General features: G+C 40.1%; 1 protein-coding gene across 14 annotated transcripts in view; it reads left to right on the top strand.

Annotated features, from left to right (window-relative positions):
• rapgef2 (Rap guanine nucleotide exchange factor (GEF) 2) overlaps positions 1 to 25,147 on the top strand; it is a 124,154-nt gene that overhangs the window by 26,815 nt on the left and 72,192 nt on the right. For all 14 annotated transcript variants that reach the window (XM_037779490.1, XM_037779487.1, XM_037779488.1 and 11 more), the window contains exons 2-4: positions 5,842 to 5,912; positions 9,918 to 9,974; positions 21,234 to 21,317. In XM_037779490.1, coding sequence (XP_037635418.1) covers positions 5,842 to 5,912; positions 9,918 to 9,974; positions 21,234 to 21,317 — 212 coding nt within the window. The remainder of the gene's footprint in view (positions 1 to 5,841; positions 5,913 to 9,917; positions 9,975 to 21,233; positions 21,318 to 25,147) is intronic.

Here is a 25,147-nt window from a genome sequence, read left to right on the forward strand (position 1 = left end):
TCAAACCAGACTCTGGTTGTGTTGAAATATTGGTATCTGATCATCTATCAGATACAGCAGCTGCTTAGGTCATCACTAACGTCCTTCACCTGAGACTCTTTTGTTTATCGCTCCACAGTGTCCCATTGTCTTCGAAAGGCTGCAGCCCCTTTCTTTGATGTTTGTCTACAGTGGGTGATAGATGCATGCAGAGCTCTGCTATCTGCGCTCAGCCAGAGCCAAATGAATAAATGGATTGACCATTTGTGCCACAGTGAAAGGGCCCGACTAAAGGAAAGCGTCCTATCTGGCTAACAGACACTGTGGTGTTGAAGAGATAAGAAAAGCAGAGGCGCTTCTTTAACCAGAGTTCAGGGTGACCCAGGGCTGTTGAATTAATCGAAACAAATACTGAAATTACTGTAGCAACGGCATTTTTGATAATCCAATAATCATTTTGAGTCATTTATTTAGTGTAAATGTACAGATTTGAAACTTTTTTACCAGGGCTGTTCAAGTTAACGTGATAATAACGCATTAACGCAAATTTGTTTTAACACCACTAATTTCTTTAATGCACTAATGCAGTGGATATTTCGGAGGTTGTAGTGGGCTCAGTTTTAAAGCTAGAGTGAAGATACTGGTATCATATGAAACGAAAAAACCTAAGGAATCCATTGGTACCAACCATGTCATACTAGCTTGTTGAGATGGAGGCTAAATAATGCTCCAAACTTGCGCTAAACTTTGGGGAGGAAAAACTGTCATGGTCAATTTCAAAGGGGTCCCCTCTACCTCTGACCTCAAGATATGTGAATGAAAATGGGTTCTATGGGTACCCACGAGTCTCCCCTTTACACACATGCCCACTTTATGATAATCACATGCTGTTTGGGGCAAGTCATAGTCAAGTCAGCACACTGACAGCTGTTGTTGCCTGATGTGATTTAAAGACGGAACTACTCTGACATTTTATAAACAAACCCATCAATCGATGAATCAAGAAAATAATGATACTAATTGTTATTTGCAGCCCATTCTTAGAGGTAAAGCTTTATCAGCAACCTATACACAAGGTGTTCTGGTGTCCGGATCACAGCTTCGCAAATCATGTCAAATGTCAGAAAAGATTGCAATTTAGTCATTCTGCTGTGACACTTAATTGATTAATCAATTATTGATAAATCATTTGAGTCGAGTCAAGTAAAAGGCAAAATGTTCCCTGATCCAGCTTCTAAAAATGTGACTATTTTCTGTTTTTCATTGTCATATATGACAATACAATGAATATCATAAGGTTTTAGACTGATAGTCAGATAAAACAAGCAAATTGAAGACATCCCCGTGGCTTCTGAGAAGCCATTTTTAAAACACTTTTTTCTCATTTCATAGACTAACCAATTAATGGATTAATCAGGGAAATAATCAACAGATTATTTGATTATGAAACAATCGTTTGCAGCCCTATTTAGATTCATGCCAAGCTAATCCTAAGAATCAGCATCTCTGGTACCACGCACAGTTTTGAATGTTTTAAATTCTAAACCTAAATCCTTCCGTCACCGTTCGTGTCAAAAAGTTGCTATGCGACAAAACAAACATCGTTCTTATTTATCCTTTCAGGTCACTGATCTTTTCTTTTTACTCTGATATCTTTTCCATGTACAGCTGTATTTGTTTTCACTGCACCCTTACGGCTCTCCTGTTATACGTATCAATGAACACAATGCAGGAAAAACATCACAACTTCCTTGACCTCTCTTTGCCCACTGAATGCTCCGCCACTCAACCGGCTGGCACGGGGCCCGACACTGCACCCTGTCCCTCTGGGGCCAAACATAATGGCTGAAAAATGCAGGACATCTCAGTCACTGTGTGTGTGTTTGGCCCCCAAACAGGGAAGACAAAGGCCTGCTTTTGTTTTAATTTGTATCCAGGAGAGGAAATACCTCCACTGGTTTGGCTGCATTGCTCTGCTACCATCTGTCTCACAAATGAAGGTGTAAAGCGGTGACATGTTGTGTAGCATCCAGGAAATAACCGGGGAAGTTTACAAAGAGGATTTACTGACAGTAACCGGTATGCGAGGAATGTCATTCGTAGTTTTGGTCAAACAGCTTTGGAGTGTCCACGAGGGTTTTATCAAGAACAGCATCTTGGTGTGTTTTTCCCTCTGTGGGGGCCACCTGTGTTCCTGGAAGGATTAGTTAGGAGGAGGAAGGAGGAAGGATTACATGGTGTTATAGCCTGGGAGTTTGAGCTGCCCCCCAAAAGCCAGCAGTTTTTTAAAAAAATGAACAAGCTTTGTCTTTATTCAGCACACAATGAGCAGAATTTGGCTGGATGTAGCCTTCATCAGCTTGTCCTAGTTTCAGCTACCCACTATACGCTTGGTCTGATCTCCTTCCTGTTTCTGTTCTGCTTTCAGCCAAAGATGTGAATGAACATGAAGCTGGCTAAGTGATGTTGAAAGCACAGATCAAACACCCTCTGCTTCTGATCTCTCTACTAAGAGGCATAAGAATCAGCTGTGTGAATAATTAAAGTCCATGTAAGCTCTTTTGTTTTTCTGACTGTTAAAACGGTTTGAAATAAACAAATGAATCACATGAGAGGAAAAAAAGCACTGAAACCTTCAGTGAAATCGTGAAGGTTTTTGTTCTGATTTGATCCCGTGCATGTCCTAAAACCGTCATGTATCCTCTCCCTGTACACTTTGTGGTGATTGTGTTTGGCTCCGTCTGAAAGGAGGCCAGAAGGAGAAAAAAGAAAGAAAATCCGACAGGAAAATGTAGAGCCCAGCGAGTGGAAAAGATGGGGTCCTTTACATTCTTTCCATACACTCAATCTGAAATATTTGAGACTGAAGCCACAATTGATGGTTTTGCATATTTCTCCCTGTGAGGCTGCTGTTTGAGTGGCGCTGTTTTATTCAGCGTGATGTCACTGTGGAAGAGGGGGGAAATAAACCTGCAACACTGACACCTAGTGGTGACCTTCTGCCTGGATTATTACAGTTCTTCTTACCAGTCAGAGTTGATCTGTGTTGTTTCTTTCCATCTATTCCTCTCGATGGAGAGAATAGTATTCACATTTTATGTATATGCATACTTAATGTTTTTATACTATTGTTGTTTATTAAGTTACACATAGGGCTGGTTTGATTTGGCCAAAATCCTCTAGGTCATTTCATATCTGGATAACGATATATATCAGAGTATATGCTGTTTTCTGGTAGTCTAAATGAAATAACCACAGGGTAAAGTATTTTTTTGTATACCCCTGTGTGAATTAAATACTTGACAAGTGAAAAATACTGAGTATTTTCTCATTTAATTAAGAACTTTAGTGCAAAATGATCAGATTTTCTGAGAAATTTGAGTTAGTATGTCTTTTTATTATTAATTTAGATGACACAATTGTGTATCGATATCTCGATTTATGATTTCATCACAACATGATCCCATTGAAAGACGATAAATTATCATATTGAATTATCACCCAGGCCTAGTTACACATTACGTTTTAAGTTTTTAAAGTCTTTAAGCCTTTAAGGGGAGTGAGTTTGAAATACTTTTATAGTGTTCAAAGTTAATTGTTTAAGACTCCCTTAAGGAATGAATAGTTTGTAGCACCCAAAAAGACTTGTAAATCAGGGCCTTGCAACTAAATAAATTGTTGATTATTGCGTCAGTTATTTTCCTGATTAAACAATGAATCATTTGGTCTAAAAGATATGCTAAAATAGTGAAAAATGCCCCCCACAATGCGCACAAAGATCCACTTTGATGTCTTCAGATTGCTTGTTTTGTCTGACCAAACCAAAAGTTGGAACCAGTGGATTTCTGGCACTTTTGCTTTTAAAAATAACTTAATCAATGAATGAATCAATATATATATAGTTGCCAGTTAATCTAAACCAAGTAATAGATTAATCATTTCAGCTCTACCCCTGCCCAAAGTTATGTAGTATTAACCTGAAAGGTCACCTTCATTTTCAAGGCCTAATTGCTAATCACTGACCTCTAGCTTGCATCCATTTTTTAACCTTCTATAAATAGATTAGAAATTTTGCAGTTTAGCAGAAATGTGTCTCACCATTAGTCATTGTGCTGTGACATTTACTGTAGCTCAATATCCAAAATGTACCCAGTTAGTCGAGGCTTCAGTTCTTCAGTTACCCCAGTGGGTGTCAGTGTGTGTCTGAACATTGCCTCGGCTGAACTGCTGCTCCTGTGCTGTTTCACTGACCACAGACACTTTGAGCATACGGATTTGGTTAGTGAGGATATCACAGTGTGATGTAACAGGACCAGGCAGCCCTGAGGACACTTTTTTCTCTGTGTCCGCTTCACAAAGGCCAAACCCAAATAACAAAAAAGACCAGTTTATGCTGACGTCAAGGGACAGAGAGCCAGCCGAGTAGTTTCATAACACAGTTTGGATGTTAAGTCACTCTGTAATGTGTCACATGTTTGTTGACTATTAGATTTACATGGTTATTTGTAACATATTTGACTACACTTTTAGTGTTTTTCCACTTTGTTGTGTCTAATGGGAACGTCCTTTGAAATTCAATTTCAAACACTGAGCACATAGGCAGAGTTCAGGGTGTGTTTTCTTTGTGTTACTTGTTTGCCAGCTGGTTGTTAGGATGCTGTTTATTTTGTTAATCCAAGGTCACGTGCAGCTGAGTTTCATGCATCCTTTGCAGGGTGTGATATGTATACATATTACTAATTATAATCACGTTTTCTAGACTTTGACTCACCCGGCTTTAAGTCAAACGCTACAGTTTGTATATTGTGGTTTCATGAGAAGTAGTTTTACATTGAATATTGCATCAGAAATAAGTATTTTTTGCAGTTTTATTGTGTTACAGACGTTGTTTTTATCGTTTATTTTCTATTTCTTGAATCAGCTTAAACTAACCATAATAAGGCTTCTAACACTGGTGTGATTCTGGTACTTTCTCCTCTACTGACGCAGACATTGTGACACCAAACCAGCACAAACAGAACGTTATTCAGCTTTTGTGGTCAACATTTCATAACATTTTTCAATAAGCTTATGATTGCTGCTGTCAGAAACATAACCCAGAGACAAGGTAGCCACTCTGTGAGGTTTAACACAGAGTCTCTGTTGTCCCTCTTACTCCGCTGTCGCCACATCTACCTCCAGTTGCCGCCGACAAAGGCATCCCAGTAGCTGCAACCAGCATCTCAACACACAGAGTCAGTGCCCCAGTGTGCACCAGTAGACAGTGGAGTAGCTGTACTGGCTGCCAGCTCTCAGAGAGGGCCACTTTGTTTCACCTCTGACTTGGATTCAGGCCAAACAATCTGAGAGTCGCTCACTGGGTCACTTGATGAAGTAATTGAATGGGGAGTTTATAGTTGTGCAGTGTAGTTCCTTTATTTTTTTTCTCTCTGCGAGGTGCTTTATTGCTTTCTAATCCGACGCTCAGTCGCACAAATCAATGTCACTGTCTGTGTAAAACGTTTTCTGTTGTATGAGGAGCCAGTTTGTCCACCGCAGAATGAAGAATCAGTAGTTTAAGCATCAATGCGACTACATAATCATTACTCTGCTATGTTTGAGTGTTTTTTTGTTGGCACGTTTTGCTCATTTGCGATTTAGTAGGAGTGTTAAGCAGGTAGTTGACTGAAAATTAATCTACAATTCTGATAAACGATTGGTCTTGAAATCAGCTGCCTGCCGTGGCCGGATGAGAGTAGTAAGAGTGAATCAAAACAGTTACACTCAGTTATTTCATGCATTGTTCATAGAACAAATATTGATTGTAGCAGCTTTAAAGCTTTAAGCTCTATCTCTAACAACACGTTCCCTCTGTTTCCTCAGGACCTGGAGATTGTCTACTCGTATCTCCACGGGATGGAGGCCTTGTCCAACCTGCGGGAGCATCAACTGAGGTTAGTGTCTGCATACATTTACTGCTACTTCATTAACATAACTTAGAGCTTGATATTCCAATCACATGAATTTCAAATGCAAATTAAAACACTGACAAGTCCTCAGTGTCTGCTCCATAACGGTTGCAGTCAGGGGTGGAAAATTAACACGGAGCCGCCAGCCAAACGCTGGTGAAAGTCGTCTGGTTTTCTAATCCAGCAGCCACTCTGCCCTACAACCACTCGTCGGCTGGAATTATTTCAGTCTCTAAAAAGCAAATCTGCTGCTAAAAAGACTAAATGACTGAAATCCAGCTTTCACTGTGACTGGGACATATATACGTACATTTTGCTGATTGGTATAAAAGTACTTTAAGCATGATAAATGTTTAAGTCAATGTTTTAGTACCTGTTGGGCTTATCACTTTTCTAGGTAACAAAGTGATAAGATCTGTTGGTTCTTGTAGGTGTGAACACATTAACATGATATGAAATGTAACAACTTCCAACTCTTCTTGGAGGAATTTTATTTGGTTTTAAAGCTAAGGTTGGTAATCTTCTTCAAAAATATTTTTGTTATATTTATTTAAATTCTCATTACATCCCGACAGCAATCAATAAATCAAATTCTCTGACAAAAAAAAAGAAAATGTCTGGTACCTGTGGCTGTCCCAGGGTGTCAAATTCTGATTCTTTGTCACGGCCGTCTGCGTTAGATACAAACACTTAAGGCGCCCTTTAGCGTCTGTATGTATGAGACGCACCCGGCTTTCCATTAACTACAATGTAAACCCACCTGCGTCAATATTAATCGCTGAGGGAAAGTGCGCCGGGAATGTGGTGACGTAGATTTAAGAGCGTAAAGACACACACCGGGTAAGAGGGAGGGGAGGTGGATGGATCCAACAAACACAAGGCTTTCATCCAGGAGACTGCTGTTCACGTCCCGTCCGTCACATTACAATCATCTGTTCGTTCATGTCCCTCCCGTGTTCTAAACGTTCAGTGTCCTCCTCACTGTACAAACATAATAGTTTTAACAGAGAATTTCTTCAAATTTGGCACAAACATCCACCTGGACTCAAAGATGAACTGATTAGAATTTGGTGGTCACAGGTCAAGGTCACTGTGACCTCACAAAACACATTTTTAGCCACAATTCATGAAATAATGTGATGACATTTTGGACAGACACGGATGTAAACATCAACTTGACTAGCATACTCTTGCTAGTTCCTCAAAATTACCAACCCTAGCTTTAAACCACATGAAACTCATACCCACTTTACACAGCATGGGGCCAGACAGGTGAACGGAGGTGTGACAGTAGACGGGTATTGACTTCTTTCAAGCTTTGTTTGCTTGTTTTCTTGATAGTATGATAGTAACTTTGGGTTTTGGACTGCTGGTGTGTTAAAACAAACTATTTGAAGACTTGGACATTCAGACATTCAAAAAGAAATCTGAAAGTAATTATTTGTTACAGCCCTAATTTCAGCTCTCACTTTTTTTTTTTTGTTGGCCTCAGAGTACATATCTGACTCTAGACTTTCATTTGGACAATAAAAGGCAGATTGATGGGGTCCATATGGAGCCGCTCTCTCTATTGAAGCAGATTTTTTTTATTGAGACTGAAAAGACCAAGCGTGTCTTTACATAAAAATCTCAAATTTGACTAACACCACCCCGATGTGAACGCGCCGTTCTGTTCTCCACACACGATTTTGCCTTTATTTGCTCTCCTGTCACCACGTTAGCCTGCCAGTCTTGTCTGTCTGGCGCAGTCTTTTACAAACACTGCATGTCAGAAGTCTGTTCCCAGCATGCCGTGTGTGCATACATGTGGATTATACTGGCGACGGAACAATGTAGCAGTACATGACCCGCGAGCTGGAACATTCCACTGCGTGACCCCTCCGAGGCCTCCCACCCGACAGTAACCCCGCTCCCTCCTCCCTGTTTGGATCCTGAGGAATGTCCCCGTGGTCCCACAGACCAGTCCACCGGTCCTGCCTACTCTGAGTTCCCTAACTTAAAAAAAAAACAAAAACAATTCCCAGCCATCCCACTAACTATGGGATTATGTTATAGTTCTTTTTTTCATCTGGGAGGAATGTGTTGTTTTTCCTCTGTAGTTCTTCGTTCACACGACTTGTTTTTCCGGGCTGTTTTTTTCTGCCGTTGTGCGATGGGGGGCTGCAGCATGACGGCCGCCCCCAGCTATTTTTGAAGCCTTTTGTGTTTTGATCAGCTACTGTTTACTATGGTTGCCTGTCTGTAAAGTTGAGGCACAGTTGTCTCCTCTGGAGGCGTCCCGGGAAAGCCTGATGTGACTTTTTCACACTTTTTATGTCGGAGGGGAAACGGGTTTGATTTCAAAATCAAATCTGTGATTTGAAAAACTGTGAGCCATTATTTACCCTTGTAAACTGAGTGAGAACAAAATGAGAGTTAAAGCGTTGGTTGAATAATGATAAGTAGTTTCAGATTATTATTCTTTTAGATCCCTCATGTTTAACACTCTTAGGAACACACTAAGGAAAATAAAACAACATTTGACTAATGAGAGCAGTGGGAGCACAACGGGAGTCTGTGTCTAATTGAGGAAGAGAGAGTGCTGCTCAGAGTAAAGCTCGTCTGACCTGGATAAATGACACTTGTATTGGGAGCAGAGGAATAAACAGTCTTGTGACTCTGAGGTTAATTGTTCAATCCCCAAAGAAACTTTAAATTTGTCATGGTGCAGTGAATAAGTAACTGTCTCCCAGCCTTTCATCAGTGCCGTCATCAACAGCAAACAATAAAAGAGACTATGAAAAAAACTAAATTAAAATGTGTGGCAACAGCACCATGAAACATTACAAACAAACGCAATGAAATAGATAGGAAAATTATATATGGCAAAAATAAAAACTTAAGAGCTGACAATGTAAGGCATGAAAGTTGGCCTTTCTAAGATAAAGAGTGAGTGTATTCTACAGTTTAGGGCCATGGAAACATAAAGCAGCCTCACCAGATTTTATAAGCGACATCTAAAAGAAAAGATCTGAGATCTGAGACTTCTAGCTGGAACATAAAGATAGATATTATGCCATATTTGCTCATGAAATACACCAAAACAGATTGCATGTTATATCAGGATATTACCAGCATAATTAGAGAAGTAGTAGAGAAGAAAGTAGAAACGTGTCTGAAACTTTAGCAGTAAATGTCAGATTTTGGTGTTGGCCCTTTTGCAATAAAATATTAAATGTAACTAACCACCAAAGAAATCCATCGTAGACTGGCCATGTCGCTGTGGAAATATCGGCGTATTGTAGTGATCAGTTGAGATGAAGATGAGAAATGAGAAGAGCCTTCTGTGTTTGTCCTCTTGACTTTACTCATTGGCTCGCTTTCCTCACTTCCGTTTCTCCTCTCGTGCGCTGATTAAATTAATCTGAACAGCCAATTACAGTGATTTCTCTCACCGACGGGCTCCGCCGAAGATTCAACATGCTGAATCAGCCAAAATAACTCGGGACACGGGCAGACTTGAGCAGACGATGCGGGGCGCGCCGCAAAAAGTAGGCCGACAGATGCTGGCTGACGGCCCCAAACTGTCCGATGGCCGACCTTCGGCTTGGCGTGTCAGGGCCTTAGCAGTTGATTCAATAGACCATAAAACAGTGCAGCCACAAGACTGTCATGCTGTGCTGTTAATGTGAAGTTGCTATTCTCCTCATCAACCTACACCGGGATGATAACACTTACAAAACATTTAGAATACTCCCATTTTTATTACTTATAATTTCACTGCCTGTCACTGATGCTGACTGAAAGCAAAGTGTAGCTTTGCCAACAAATACATGAGTTTCAAGGGTTGGAATTTTAGTATTTGAAGCTACACCCTTGTTGCAGCAATGTCTGGATCTACTCCTTTCCTTTTTTTCTGTTTTGTAACATTGCTAACCTGCCAAAGTTAATGTTTCCTCCTATTGTTTTCTGACTGCCACTCTCCCCTCCCTCCCCTCTCTGTCCCTGCAGGATAATGTGCGAGACGGTGCGATATGAGAGACATGAGGCCAATGAAGTGCTTTACTAGTAAGTACCACAACTGCATGGATATATATTATACTGATGATATTCATTTGGTCAAATACTTACATCTCTACCAGCATATGAACACATGAAAAACAACACGGGACAGCCAATGTAACACTATTTCAATTCCGTGTGATGAAAGCACACTTAAGCCCGGGCCGTTACTCAGAGTTATTGATGAGCGGAGGCATGCCGGGTCCACACAACGGAGCGACCTGGCTGACTTAAATGAAAACGAATGTCCATAAAGCACAGAGGCACTCAGTCGATGCCTCTATGACGGTGTGTGTGTATCAGTGTCACGCCAAACCACTCTACTAAAAAGAACCTAGAAGGGATTTCCAGTCCAATTTCAGATTGATTCAATAAGTCAGTGTGTACTGAATCGAGAAAGGAAAAACTGGAGCTATAATAGCTTCCAAAAAGCACTTCGTCAATGCTAGATAGTCACTAGTGGTAACGCTTATACGCTTCCTCCCTTCAGCTGGGTGCTGTGGAGGGTTAATATGATCGGAAAGCTGTATTGACAGCTTCCTGACAGCTCCTGAGTGTGTTTGGACCCTTTTTGAAAAGCTGCCACAACTGCAGTAGTAAGCAGCGAGCACACACACGGTGTTCGACTGCTGTCACATGTTGACGTCCTCCGAACACCCATGGTGAGAATTAAGACAGTTAATTAACGTTATCAGTCTCTTGAGGGGGCGACAGAGGGCGCATTGTCCCTTTTCTGCCTCCTGATCCCTTGTGTAGGTTTGTGTGTCAGTGTGTGTGGATCTATATGTGTGTGTGTGTGTGTGTGTTGGGGGATGACGGGGAAGAGTCAACACTTCATTAGAAGCCCGTCGGCGGTGTGGGAGCCGATTAAACAATAGGAATGCAGATTAAGCTGTGGTCGTATAATAGACTCCAGTTTCAGCAAGATTCCCTCAGGTCCTCCACACCAGTCACTACACACACACACACACACACACACACACACACACACACACTGAGCTGACTATAGCTGAGCCTATAACTAAGAGCTTACTTTGCATTTTTAGTGGTATTATTAATAAAGAGCATTCTTGGATGTTCTAGTCAAATTCCTGTCAAAAATGTAATTATGCAAAAGTGGATGCACATAATTTTGTACACGTAATCAGTGTTTTCAGATATAGACGGCTTAGCGTGGACGTAGTTTAATGACCAACACGGCAGCACGGGTCAAAGCTGCATGAGCGGACGTTCTTTCACGACCCTCCTCCCTCCTGACTCAGGTCGGACTTTGGCATGAATGTGTTCCTCGACATGTTTGCCACAGAGAAACCCGTTTGGGACGGAAAAATTATTTAATGATTTTGACGAATAAACATCATTTTATCTATTTCCCAAAATGAGATGGAGCAAGAGAGAAACAGAAAGCATGCAAATGACAGAGAGAGGGAGCATGCATTAATGATCCATCGGGAACCATCCGAACTACCTGCAATCAGTTCTTCTTCACTGCTCTAAAACAGTAGTTGCCAGTGGCAGCCGTGATACATCCAGGGCGAGAGCACAGTGAAGGCTACCGTTTTGGAGCGGCAAAGAAGAACTGATTTCTTCTGGTTAAACAAGTTGATTTTTTTCTGGGTTCATTAATTATGGTCTTGGATCAGTGCATATATTGGAATATTCGGCAATACCCGATCCTGAATTTTGGGCAGTATCGGACACATTTCCGATACTGGTATCGGTTTCGAAACAACTTTACATATTAGCTATGTATATCCTATGTCAGCCTGGTTGTCTTTAAATTCAGAGCCGGATTAGAATTGAATATTATAAATATAACTAAGCGAAATGTTGTTTCTTCTAGAGCAGCAACAGTAATGTTTACAACAGCAAAGTCGTCATATAAACTCATTAATATCTCACTCACAACTAATCTAAAATGTCAATGAAATAAATAATATTCATTCTGACATCAAAATACTGAGTGAAGTTTAAAAAGAATGAACAGGATGGGATAAGTGAAACTTGGTAACGGTAAGTAGTAATGTAATGCGGTATTGTGTAATTCTCTGGTTAATCATTGATCTAATCATTATCTATCTATTGATCTGCGCTGCAGACTGGAGTCTAACTGTGACAGCTGTCTCACATGAATGCAGGTTGAACATACATGCAGTAGACCTGCATCATATGTGTGCTTCTTATATAAAAGAGGATTAAGAGTAGAGGAGAGTGAAACTGTCTTTTTATTTGCTAAGTTTGCCTCCAGGCGAATGCATCATCACAGCAGGTTATTGTCTTTTTGGTTTATTGGTTCATTTAATTAGCACCAGCGTCTACGCATAGTATCTAGTCGTGTCTTTGTACAACTGTTTGTATGTACGAGTGTTTGCGTGCATGCATGTGTGAACCTATAAAAAGCCTGTCAGGGCTCTTCCTGATAAGAGCTGGGTGTTAACCAGCAGCAGATCAGATTGACTTTCCCTCCCGTGCGAGATCTTAATCAAGCTTCTCTTGTGAAAACACAAGCTTTTAACAGCCTGTCTTCATTTCCTCGTCTATTTATAACGACGGCAATAATCTGCTGGGAAACGAGGGCTCTTAAAGTCAATGAGGGAATTTAATTGTGATAGTATCTCTATTAAGTTGTAAAAATTGTATGGCCTCAGTACATTGAGTCATACGTCAAACGGCTGCAGAGAGAGTTCATTTCCTGGGTGGGAAAAACCCACCTATTTTTTAGCAAAGCTACAGGCGCACACATCAGGTATGGAGACCATTCACACACTTTAACTCAACATTTAAATGTATATTAGTATTTGTAGGGAGTATTCCTTACCACAGTACAACCACAGTGTTTGAACTAAGTGTTGTAGTGATTTGTGGGATACGCTTCATCCTTGAAATGAAGGAAGGGAAATCAAAGGGGTAAAGGAGGATATTACCATAGGTGGGAGTATCTTTAATTATCCATTATACAGAATATTGCTTGTGATATGTATACAGTATTTTCTGGAAATTCAGTCGAGAAACCTGGATGTCACTGACATTTTAAAACAAAAACCCCATATAAATATGACAAACTAATGCTGGGACCCCACGAGGTGCTTTAGGAAACACTGGTGACCAAAGTAGGAGAATGATTTTATTAGAACTGCAACTAATGATTATTTCCCTATTGATTGACCTAGCGATTGTTTTCATGATTAACCGATTCATCTTTTGGTCTTTAAAATGTCAGAAAATAATAAAAAAAAAATGCTCATCACAATTTCCTTACGCCTGAGGTGGTGACTACAAATCACTTTTATGTCCAACCAACAGTCCAAAATATATTTAGTTTACTATCACATAAAGGCCTTTAGGGGTGTTTTTTCCGTGCAATTAATGTGCACGTCAATATATATTTTCTCACTTTTATTTTTATCATGAATACTTTCACACAGAATACAAATATTACGCGCAGAAAAAAGTGTCAACAAGGTTGATTTTCAGAGCTTTCCCACCACAAATAAAAGGCATCAAACCAATCACGTTGTGTGGAACGGGTTGAGCTGCGACCACATTTATGAAACAACAACATAGAAGCTCCATAGTCCGAAGCAAGACAGCAAACTGTATTACTACTTTCAAACTTGACAATGCCAGCACAAACCAGATCAACTCCTTCTGTTCTTACCTTTCACAATAAAAGCCCTAGACATAATATTCACAGGCGAGTTTTTCTCATTTTCGTGTAATTTATTCGCCAGAGGTGTAAAGGCCTCAAGACTCAGACAAGTATCACATCCTTACAATTGAGAAGCTAATCATTCAATCAACTAATTATTTCAGCTGTAGAGTTTATTGGCATTTTTTAAAACTCTTTAATAAGCTCAGAAGATTCTTTCTCTCAAGAATAACGCAGCCTTGAAGACGTGGAAAATATGTGTTTTTTTTTCTTTGCTTAGCTTTAGATATCACTGCGCTTGCCTCATATAAATTGGAGCAAAGCGTGACTGTTTGGCAGCCATCTTTCCACTTGACATTCCTCCGTTGATTGACGTCTAAATCCTGGCTACATATAAATGCGTTTTCCATTTTTATAGAAACACCCATAATGTTGGATAAAACCACTCAGACTCATAAATGACCTAGTTAATGACCCGCACACTCACAAGTTCACTCCAACTATCCCTGACAGTTGGCAGAGGATAAGGGTAATAGTTATAAAAGTACTCATATTTCCCTGCCTGGGGCTCTAGATTGCTAGAGTGCTAACACACACACACACACACACACACACACACACACACACACACACATGCACAGTCACGCTCAATATCTCATGAAAACATCCCATGCTGTGAGAGCATCCAGAGATTATAGTGCTAAAGCCGTCCTGAGATGGAGGCTGACCTGGCACATTTAACAGTGGCTGGTGAAGAGGGTTGGTACCTTCTGGTCGCCCTTTAACCTCCACCATGTCAGCTTTTTTAATACAACCCTTGACCTTTGACCCTCACTGGTCTGTGTGGTCCAACTGGAAGCTCCATGTCTAAAGATGATGTGCAAAGCAAACAGTGTTTGCTGTTTTCTGTTGGACTAGCAGAATTTGCTTGTTTGTGAGTCGTCGGGCAATGAGTCAAATAGTTTTCCATTTTAATTAGAGCGGAAAAGATTAGACAATTAATGAATTACTTAATCAACACAAAATTAATTGGTAACAATTTTTCTGTGCTACTAGACTGAATATTTTTAGTTTTTCTTTCACTTTTTTCTGTTATCGACAAAGTCATTAATTGAGAAAATAATTGGCATGCTAATTGTTAGTTGCAGCCGTACATTTAATACAGTTGTTTGTTTGTTTTGTTTTTGTTCTGAGGAATTTAAAAGTCAAGCTTGTGTGTCATTTTTTTTAGTGTATTTCAAGTTAAAGTAAGCAGCTCGATCAACCGATCACGTGATTTCTTCTCATTTTCGGTTGCTATAGAAACAACAACTAAAGGTTAATTCCCTTTTCCTTTGTTTATTTGTTGGTTGTCGTGTTGTCATGAAAACTGAAATTTACCTTCTGCACACGTCAGCCTGTGTGACCGTCATGCTGAAATCCCATTTCACCCTCACAGTCAGAGAGCTACCGTGTGTTTTGATTGAAATTGTTAAAGAGGAAGAAGAAGAGGAAATGTCTCTTGTCTGGAGACTGCAGCAGTTCAAGTCAAACGAGCTGTTGCCAGGACAGAAAAACAAAAACACTTAATTTACAACCATCAGAGCAACAGTTAGGTGTGGCCACCCTTGCTCTTTGAATTTACTTGATGGTATTCCCTCGTTTTCTATTGCATTTATGGAGATATAGAAAAGAATAGCATTGGTAATAATGTATCATGACAGTACTACAGAAGAGCAGTTAGCACGCTGTGATATTTTAACCCCTGGCTGAGGTTTCAGAGTGAGCAGCTGTCGGAAAGTTGTCCCCCTCATGCAGCTCCTGTTCTCTGTGACACTGTGAAGCTGCTGGCCTTCAGAAACAACATCACAGGAGGTTAGATGAGGAAACTCAGTAGAAGATGGATCTGAAAAAGTCATCATCACATCCCAATGACCAGTCGGCTTATATAATTGCACATTCCAGTATATGCAGTATGTACGGTGCTGACATGGAGACATTAGTCATTTGACAAGAATCTGCAATGGCGGCACATTAAATTAGTAAAAAGTGAGGAGCACACAGCCAGAGTCTGAGCTGTTTAATAAGGTGCAACAAAAAGCAGAAAGATCTAACTATGGACATGTGCTCCAGACCTCCACCAGGATAACAGATTTCTTTCTTTTTTTTGCCGGAGCATTTGATTTATTGATTGCTGTCGGGAAAATTTCAACAAATATAACAAAAAAGGCTGCAATTTCCTGCAATTGAGAGTCATTTAAAACTAGTCAGCAAGCGAGCAGAGAAGTCTAAATTGAGTTCTAAAAGTAATGGATAAATGACTAAAGTAAGTGTCAGTAGTACAAATGGAAGCTTGAACAAACCTACTGAAAAAAAGAGACAAAGTGAAACATTGGCAATAAAAGAATCAATATGTATTGTTTTAAAATGATTGCACCCACTTTTATATAATTAATTGCGTCGGATAACACCCAGTTTCAAATCAATTCAAAGTTTGGGAGAGGAATTTGAAGGCTTGTTTATTCTCCCGAACGCACACGGAAAGCTGTGGACACCACAGACGCATAGTACTTCTGTTTATACTGTCAGCGCAGAGAATGCGCTCCACACATGCGCAGTAGATCGCTGCGCGTACAGGTCCATGCGTTCACAACAAGTTGCTGGTACGCAGATGTCTGCACAGAGCTTACGTGTACACCCTCGGATGAAGAACTTTGGGTCACCCGGACCCTCACATACTCGCAGACATGGAGAGTGTAACTTCAGCTTAAGCCAGCTTCCCTAACACAATGTGTTGTGCAAAATACCCAATCTGCTGGTCAGAAGCCCTTCATTGTATTCAGACTGTTTAAACACAGTAACCTCTCGGGGACTCTCCCACCCCTTCTTGAGGTTTTTTTTAAGCTTTAGATTTAAAAAAAAAGAAAACTAAATATATTGTTTTCAGCACAATTGGACAATTGCAAAAGTAGTATGAATGCTATATTTCATAATGTCACAACACCATTGTGGCACTGAGAGTCTCTGGAGAGTTTCATGGTGAAGACATCACAACAATAACAGCTTAAAATGGACATATTTTCAGTTGCTGAATGCACTTGTCAGATACTCTTCTTTTGTGTGAAACTCCTTTTATCCGATCGTCAGTCCAAACCCTGTGCACCCGAGAATCACTTGAGCATGATTCGTATCAATAAGTGTCAAACGATTATATCCTGTTAAAAGTCAAAAGTTACAGATTTTAAGTGAATGTCTTGAGTCCACCTAACAATTTTTCGACAGCAACATTTGACTCAGTTTCGCATTTTCAGAAAAGTCTTGATTTCGTAAAAATTGAATCCTCATTTCACAAAGGTCTTACATATATATAACCACCGTTTCCTGCGTCATTTTACCCCCTACCACGGCCTCTATGGCACCCGTATAACCCGATTCCCCGCTGCTAAAGGCCTCCCGAGGGGGTTTTGGTGGATGATGTTTAGCGTTTGACGATCGCTTCCAGTACGCGTGACCCAGTTCAGTCAAGCTGTCGCGGCGTATAAGAGTCTCCAATCTCTACTTTTTTTGGTGTTGTATCTTCTCTTCTTCCTCCTCCTCCTCATCCTCCTCCTCCTCCTCCTCCTCAGCCGTGTGAGGTGCTCCCCTCGCTCCGTGCATCTGCGTGCCAGCAATTAATAATTGAGCATTTCATTCGTGTCATCTCTGAATGCGAGGAAGAACCATAAAAAGGATGGAAGGAGTCTGGAGGGAGGCGGATGGAGATCAGCCGAGGGAAAAGGATGCTGTTGGAGGATTTTTGCACTGTGTCAGTAGGGTGTGCTGTCTACAGCCTCATTAGTTCTGCGAGGAAAGTGTGGAGAGTAGGAGGAGGAGGAGGAGGAGGAAGGAGGGGTGAGACTTTGTTCTCGGTGATTAGAAAAAAAACTCAGTCAGCACAGTGATGCCGGGTGTGAATATATGTGTCTGTGTGGGCGCGGGTGTTTAATAAGTGCACCCATCCTTTACCTTTCTGTAAGCAAAAACCAGTCCCACATTGCTGACGTCTGACTGGTCATTGATTTTTCTTTTCCCCCTCTGGTTTCAATTAAAAAGTCTCACTCAGACCAGGTGAAAATGTTCAGCGATAATAATCACACAAGCTGCTGCCTTATTAACACCAGAGCACCTTCAAGTACGACGTCTGATTTCAGCTTGATGAGCAGCTTTTTCTGTGATGAGGTGATGTTTTTTTTTAAGTGCTAACTGGTAAACAGACAGATGGAGGCTTAAATTGATGCTCTGCTTTCATAGCAAAGATAATTACAGGTTTTCGCACCTTCGGGTGAAGCTTAACAGTAATACCTGAACTGATGCTGACTCGTAATAAAGTAGCAAAATATTTTTTATTTTTTTACACTTTTCCAAAATAACTGACTGTCTACCGTGTTAGAAATAGTTCATTATGGGAAATTCACTCTCTCACCTAGAGTTGGATGAGAAGTTTTACCAAAGGTAACAAAATCCACCTACCAGCATCTCTAAGGATCACAAATGAACACTTTATACCATCTTAGTTTTAAACCATACAAAAACTGAAGTGTAAACATGTTATGTTGTGGTTTCATGGGGTAGACTTATGTGCCAGACTATTTCCTAGAGCCTTGCTGTCACTGTGAGATTGCGAGACAACCAGCAGAGACTTCAGGAACGTACAGCGCCTGGTTCAGAAACTAGTCCGGCACATAAAGCCCCTATAACAGATGAAATAAACAAGATATGACATGTTAATTTGTGAGTTTTAAAGGTGCTGGTAGATGGATTATGTTACCTTTGGGCAGAGCCAGACTACCCGTTTCCCCATTTCCAGGCTTATGCAAAGCTAAGCTAACCAGCTGCCTGCCTGCCAGTAGCTTCAGATTCACTGTGCAAACATGACAGCAGTATCGATCCTCTCAATAAGTGTATATCCCAAAATATTGAACTATTCCTATAAAGAATAATTAGTATTATCTGCACATAAAAAAAGGCATAAAGGCTTTTTACACACCGTTTTTTTTCGTGTGATTAATCAATATATTTTTTTCGAACTGTTGTTTTTGTCACACAATATTACGCGACGAAAAAGCAACATCATTTTTTTCCGGGATGAGGTTGATTTGTCTGAGCTTTTGCATCGCGAATAAAGGCATCCACCAGTCACCGTGTGCAGAACAGGTTGAGTTACGCCTATATTTGTGAAACAACAACACAGAGGCTCTGTAGACCGAACCAAGATGGCAGACTCTATTACTCCTTTCAATCTTGACAAAGGCAGCGCAGACCAGATCCACTCCTTCCGTCCTTAAATTTCACAATAAAAGCCCTATATGTAATATTTGCAGGCGAGTATTTTGCATTTTCGTGTTGTTTATTCATCACGCCCATCATGTGTAAAGGCCTTAAGACAAGCAATAAATAAAGCTTCCTTGATTGGTCATGCATAGTTCTATTTCACAATTTTATTGAAGACAAATGTTGGCAAAATAAGTCAAACATTTACACACTAGTCAATGACAATATAGTCAGGATGCTGGAATACGCAATAAAAGCACCAAACTGAAACAGTAAATCATACAATCGAGCAAAATTATCCTAATTTTTTACAGTCATAGTGCAGCTTCAGTTGTTAAGAATCATCAGAGCAAAACTGAAAGCAGTGTTTGTTTACTGACGTGTCTATTTTTGTCCACCACTGCTGAAACTTCAGTGCTCATGTCAGATTCCCAGCACTGGAGGAAGATGGTGCCAGTGTTAAGTGTCATGAGAATACTTCCCTCTTTGCCTTTCTACTTCCTCTTCCTCTACTGTCAGAGGGCTGTAAGGTGACATGTTTGATGTAGAACGGTGAAAATTAATCTCAAATTAAAGTATAAACACACATGGAATCCTATATCTGCCAAAAATCCAGGTACAAAAACAGTAATTTTCTCTGATATTTGAACTGACCTGCACAAACACTGCATATGTTATGTTTGTCCTTTGAGCCATCTGGCCGGTTGCATATGAGTGAAAGCAAGCATTAACTTCTTTATCCTTGTGCATAGCATTTGTGTACATTAGGTTAACATACACAGCCTCTTTAATAATCCTGCATGTAGACGATTTCAGCCTTGTGAGATCATCGCTTTGCAATCCCTCTGGTAGCCATGAAAGTCCTGAGATAAACGAGATGAGCAAGTAAACAAAACCGATGCACTTAAATTATAAATAATTAACAGCATGCTTTATTAAAACTGACGGGGTTAATTTAATTTATGACTTTCATATTTAGTGAGTTGTTTATCTGCAGCGCTCGGTAGAATCTTTGATGTTCCTTAATAAGGCCTCTGGTTCACTAGTAATGGCACATAATACCTGAAAAAGTGTCTGTAATTTAAATTAAACTGCTAAAAAGTACAGCGTAACTGTGTATATGTGTGTGTGTTTGTGTGTGTACTTGTGTGTTTGTTTACCAGTCATGTTGTAAGAACCTGACAGCCAGCTACATCATCCAGAGGTCAGTCTGAGTTCACTCCGTCTGCGATGCCCAATTTCCTCGTCTGTGCAGCGTTTCAGCAGGGCCACGGGTGTGGGAGGATGAGCGATGATTCCTCGGTTCATTCATAGTTCTCCCTCTCCAGCGCTCTCTCTTTCTCATGTTTTCTACTTTTTACTTCTTTTTTTTTTCTAAAAGCAGTGATCTGTATTTGGCACTGGGAGCAGTCTTGCATAGCTGATGCATCAAATCGCAGCACCAGTGCGTCACCGTGTAGATCAAGCAAACGACAAAGCAAACATGTCAACGTTAAAGAGAGTAGGGCTCCAGAAACTGATTATTTTCATTAGTGTTTAAGCCGTTGATGATTTTCTTGATTTATAATAGATCAATCGTTGAGGTCCTTTTTATTTATATTCACAGTTGAGAAGCCTTAACCAGTGTGTTTTTGGCATTTTTGCTTAAAAGATGACTTAAAAGATTATCAAAATGGTTGATCATTTTGTAGAAGGGCCTACTGTCAAGTATCGATCTTTTATTATATAGACTATTAACCTCTTAACAATTCAACACTCTTCTGTCTTTCAGAGGTTGTAGCTGGCTCAGTCTTAAAGCTAGAGTGAAGATAATGGTATCATATGAAACTATAAAACCTAAGGAATCAATTGGTACATGTCATGTTATGTTAGCTTGTCGGTAAGAACGCAAAATAACGCTCCAAATTGACGCTAAATTTTGGTGAGGAAAAACTAGCATGGCTATTTTCAAAGGGGTCCCTTGACTTCTGACCTCAACATATGAGAAAGAAAACTCTGAGATGAACAGAGTGAAAACTGTATCTTATTAGATAAAACAGATGTTGACAAACTGCATAATTTGCAGTTGGAAAAAGGTAATAAATCACAATATATCGCAATATATCTTATCGCAATTCTCTACTCAATACTTAATTCAATATATTTATAAAAGAGTAGATATTGCATTCAAATTGCAGAATTAATGTCGATATATACTGTAGGCCTATATCTTGCCAATTTTACACAATTCCAAACTCTATTCACTATTCAAAATCAATATATTTTGTTCATCTCCATATCGTTCTGTGATCATTTGTACTCATTGCGTCTCTCTTTCTGTCTTCCAGCCCTGACGACATCGGAAGCTGCTGGTACATCCTGCTGTCCGGCTCCGTCTTCATCAAGGAGTCCATGTTCTTGCCCAGAAGCAGGTAGGATCCCCAGGCCGTTTTTTTTTAAGGCATACGGGCAGCTTCCGCCCTTCAAAGCCTCTTTAGAACAGTCACATCGGGAGATAAAAAGCTAATCCTAGAGAGAGGAGACACTTTTAATTTATACTATCTCAAAAAAGTTTGTTTCCCCTTTTATCAACCTGCTCTTATCCAGAGGAGCAAACAGGGGTGATGCCTTCGACACAAATTGGCTTTTTAAACATTGTTTGCAGACTTAAGGTTACAAAGGGCACACCTGCTTGTTGTTTATTTCTCAAAAGGAAAACTTTAAATCTGATAATAGCTTTCTCTATCATTAACACTAGACTTTCTTAAGTTCTCACAGAAGAAAAAGAAAAGTTTCCCGAAAAGTTTAAAACATTTATATATTTATTTTCTCCAACCAAGGAACATAAAATATTAATGTGTTGACATCTCAAATATTGGGCAGCAAATTCAAACACATGATTTCAATTTGCACTACTCTCTGGTATAATTAAAAAACAAAAAAAAGCCTCACTGATATTCCAGTGCTTCCTATACACACAGTGTGTAGTTGCTTCTCTCAGCTAAGAGAAAGATGCTGGGCTGGTGTCTAGCATTTTATTGCTATAGGTACCAGAGGTGGCATCAGCAAAACTTTTCTGCAATTCTAGAGGAACATTCACCGGGTCTGCATAAATTCTCTCTGTGCCTCCCCACGGAAAAGTCCTGAGCAAGAGGAGATAAAGGAAGACGGAATAAAATGCACACTGATGTTACAAAAAGATACATCAAATTTGTTTAAAATAATTATGAATAATGAAAAATGTGCATAAACCCATATACCTGCAACTGTAGAGAGACCAAGCATTCACAGAATCTGCCATGCGTAAATACTGTCTTTGCATATGTACAACCATAAACAGAGTCACAAAAGTCTCCACTGTAGCATTGCTACTCTGCAGACCTGCTATATAGGTCTCAACAAACATCTCTCCTAATTATATAATAATAAATATGACTTAAGCTCCAAAATGTAAAAAATATCTCTACTTTCACTTTCCAGTTGTTTAAAGTAACTTAGTTTCACATATATAGCTAGAACACAGAAAGTAAACAGAGCAAAGAGAATGAGTACTTGCCCAGGAAAAAGTCTATAACGTTGGTAAAATAACAAAAACACTAAACTTCCTGTCATACTACAGAACAAATTCTACATCAGGACATATTTCCTCCCACAGAAATATGTTACTTTAGGAAGCTTTAGAAAATTAGGAAATATTACACCAGAAGTGATGTCAAAACTTACATTAATTTCCCCCTATTTAGCATTTATAAGCAGTATGTAAACATTGAATACGTGGTTTATAACACACTATACTGTAGTTGTAAGTAGATGTAAGGGGATGCTGGTGTATAAATAGATAATGAATGATATAGTAAAATTAGTTGTAATAATACAACATATGTCGTCAGAATAATCGAGAAGTTATGAATGCAAACAAATACTGTACATTAATAAACACTTAAAAAATGCCTTTAGGCTGCATACAACTACATTATAGTGTGTTATAAATCATTTATTAAAGGTGCTAAATGCGAGATTGGGAGCATTTATATTGTCTCTGCACAGCTCTCAACATGGAGACGGCTGAACCAGCAGCTAATAGTGGAAACAATGGCAACGGTGCTGACAGAGCTAACAGTGTTAAACTGATGGGGGAACTTGAGAGTGGGTGCTACTCTTCCGTAACAGCGCCTCCAGTCGGGATGGCATTATTAATTGTAACCGCCATATGAGTGCGGTGCAGAGCGGTGGCCATGAGCTAGCCAGTGGGGCATATTCACGTGCACTAACATGCACTAAAAAGCACGTTCAGCTGATCTGAGTGACTTCATTCTCTGCTCAGGTAGACATTACTCCACTATATCTTTACATAGCAAATTGTTGTTTGCTGCAATATTAATGCTCTGAATATCGTATAGAGCACCTTTAAAAGTGTACGCTTAGAAATGCTAAATAGGGGACTTAAAGTAAAGTCTTACCTAGGAATTCATAAAGTCCTGAGCAGCTGCCAGCTACTTTGATGGTAATGTTATCAACATTGAAGGGAAGGTATAATCTTATTTTGTTGTGGTATAAAAAGTGTTTGAAGTCAACATCTCATGATTTACATATAATTCCACCCCTTTTTTTTCTGGGTTGTACCGAGAAACAAACATTATAGTCTTTGAAGGAAATAAGAGTGGGAGAAAGCTAGTGTGTCTCCTGAGCCCACCCCCATGATGGATAATAATTATGTACGACACCATCGGAGGACTTAGCATTCATGTTCCCCTCTCACAGCAGCGATCACCACCTCTGAAGCCAAGACCCAAATGTTAAAAAGCTGTGATTTCACAAGTGGATCTGTTACATGAACCATCTCTGTGGGCGTCTTGAAAACAATGATCTTTTCATCATTAGGGCTTGCGTAACACACACACACCTACGGCCACTCAGAGCACTCGGGCCGTCACTTTAGTCCGCGGAACAGAGCAGTCCCGGCAGCACTGCGGGGGTCGGCTGCGGTCATTCTCCGGATTCACACGAACGTGGGAGGCATTTAAAAACCAAAGGCTCGATCGGAAAGGTGCCACAAAGCTGCTCCCTTCTTAAATATAACCTTTTCAGTTTTGCAAAGGTGAAAATGTGTGTGTGGGATGCCGGAGAGGGGGGGGGGGGTTTGAAGGTATTGGCAGATTAAAGTTAATGCCCGACCGCAGTCACTGGGGAAGAGAGGCTTTTGAAAATGTTTACTAAGCATATGTTGCAAGGAGGCCGGTGTAGCGGTCCACTCTGCTGCATGAGACCAGACTCTATATGGTTGATAATTAGCTCACTTTTTCTTACAGTGAGGCCAACTGCATTGCACAAGACTGTCTGGTTTCTGTCAACCGCACTAAATTATACACATGATGCACAAACTTCACTTTGAGCACATCAGTATCACTTTAATCACAACATAAAGCAGGATAATTTGACTTGGGGGGGAAAATGTTGAGGAGCACAGCAACAGCTAGATCAACAAAATGCAAACTGACACTAATTTACTGTAGACATGCAGTCAGTAGCATGGACTGTATATAAGAAGTGGACAGTCACCGTGACGCCACCCATTGGTTTGTGGACTGCCGTTTTGAAGCCTTGAGTTTGGCGTTTTGGCCGTCACCATCTTGGTTTTTTTGGAACCATAAGCTATACGAGAAGGTGGAGCTAAGTCCAACCGAACACTGAATGAGAAGAAGATTTTTAGTCAACGAAAATGTTATAATGAACTTAACTATCATAAACTAAAAACACACTGTGAAAGGGTTAAAGTTCTAAGACGAAAACACGGACAAATCCCAGACTGCCGTGGTAAGGACCTGTCAATCACAGGGTAGCCACGCCCTAAAGCATCCCCTGCTTTATGGTTTATTTGACTCTAAATGTGACCATAATTTACTAAATGAACATCATGCTGTATTGAAGAAGACTTGAAACTAGTGATTGAGACCATAAACTCATGTTAATAAGTATAATAAATCAAGTGAGAAGTAGGCTCATTTTCTCATAGACTTCTATACAATCAGACTCTTTTTGCAACCAGAGGAGTCGCCCCCTGCTGGCCGTTAGAAAGAATGCCAGTTTAAGGCACTTCTGCATTAGCTTCACGTTTCAGACCCGGAGTTTTCCCACTGGTCAGGAGCCTATTTAACCTACATTTGTATTGGTTGATTGTTGACATTTTGACATTTTCTTGACTTCTTGTGATCATGTGAATATCGTCCGTCCTCTCTCCGAATCAAAGGTGGAAGTAACGCGT

Source organism: Sebastes umbrosus, chromosome 9, assembly GCF_015220745.1.
Source record: "Sebastes umbrosus isolate fSebUmb1 chromosome 9, fSebUmb1.pri, whole genome shotgun sequence".
NCBI classification, from domain to species: Eukaryota; Metazoa; Chordata; class Actinopteri; order Perciformes; family Sebastidae; genus Sebastes; species Sebastes umbrosus.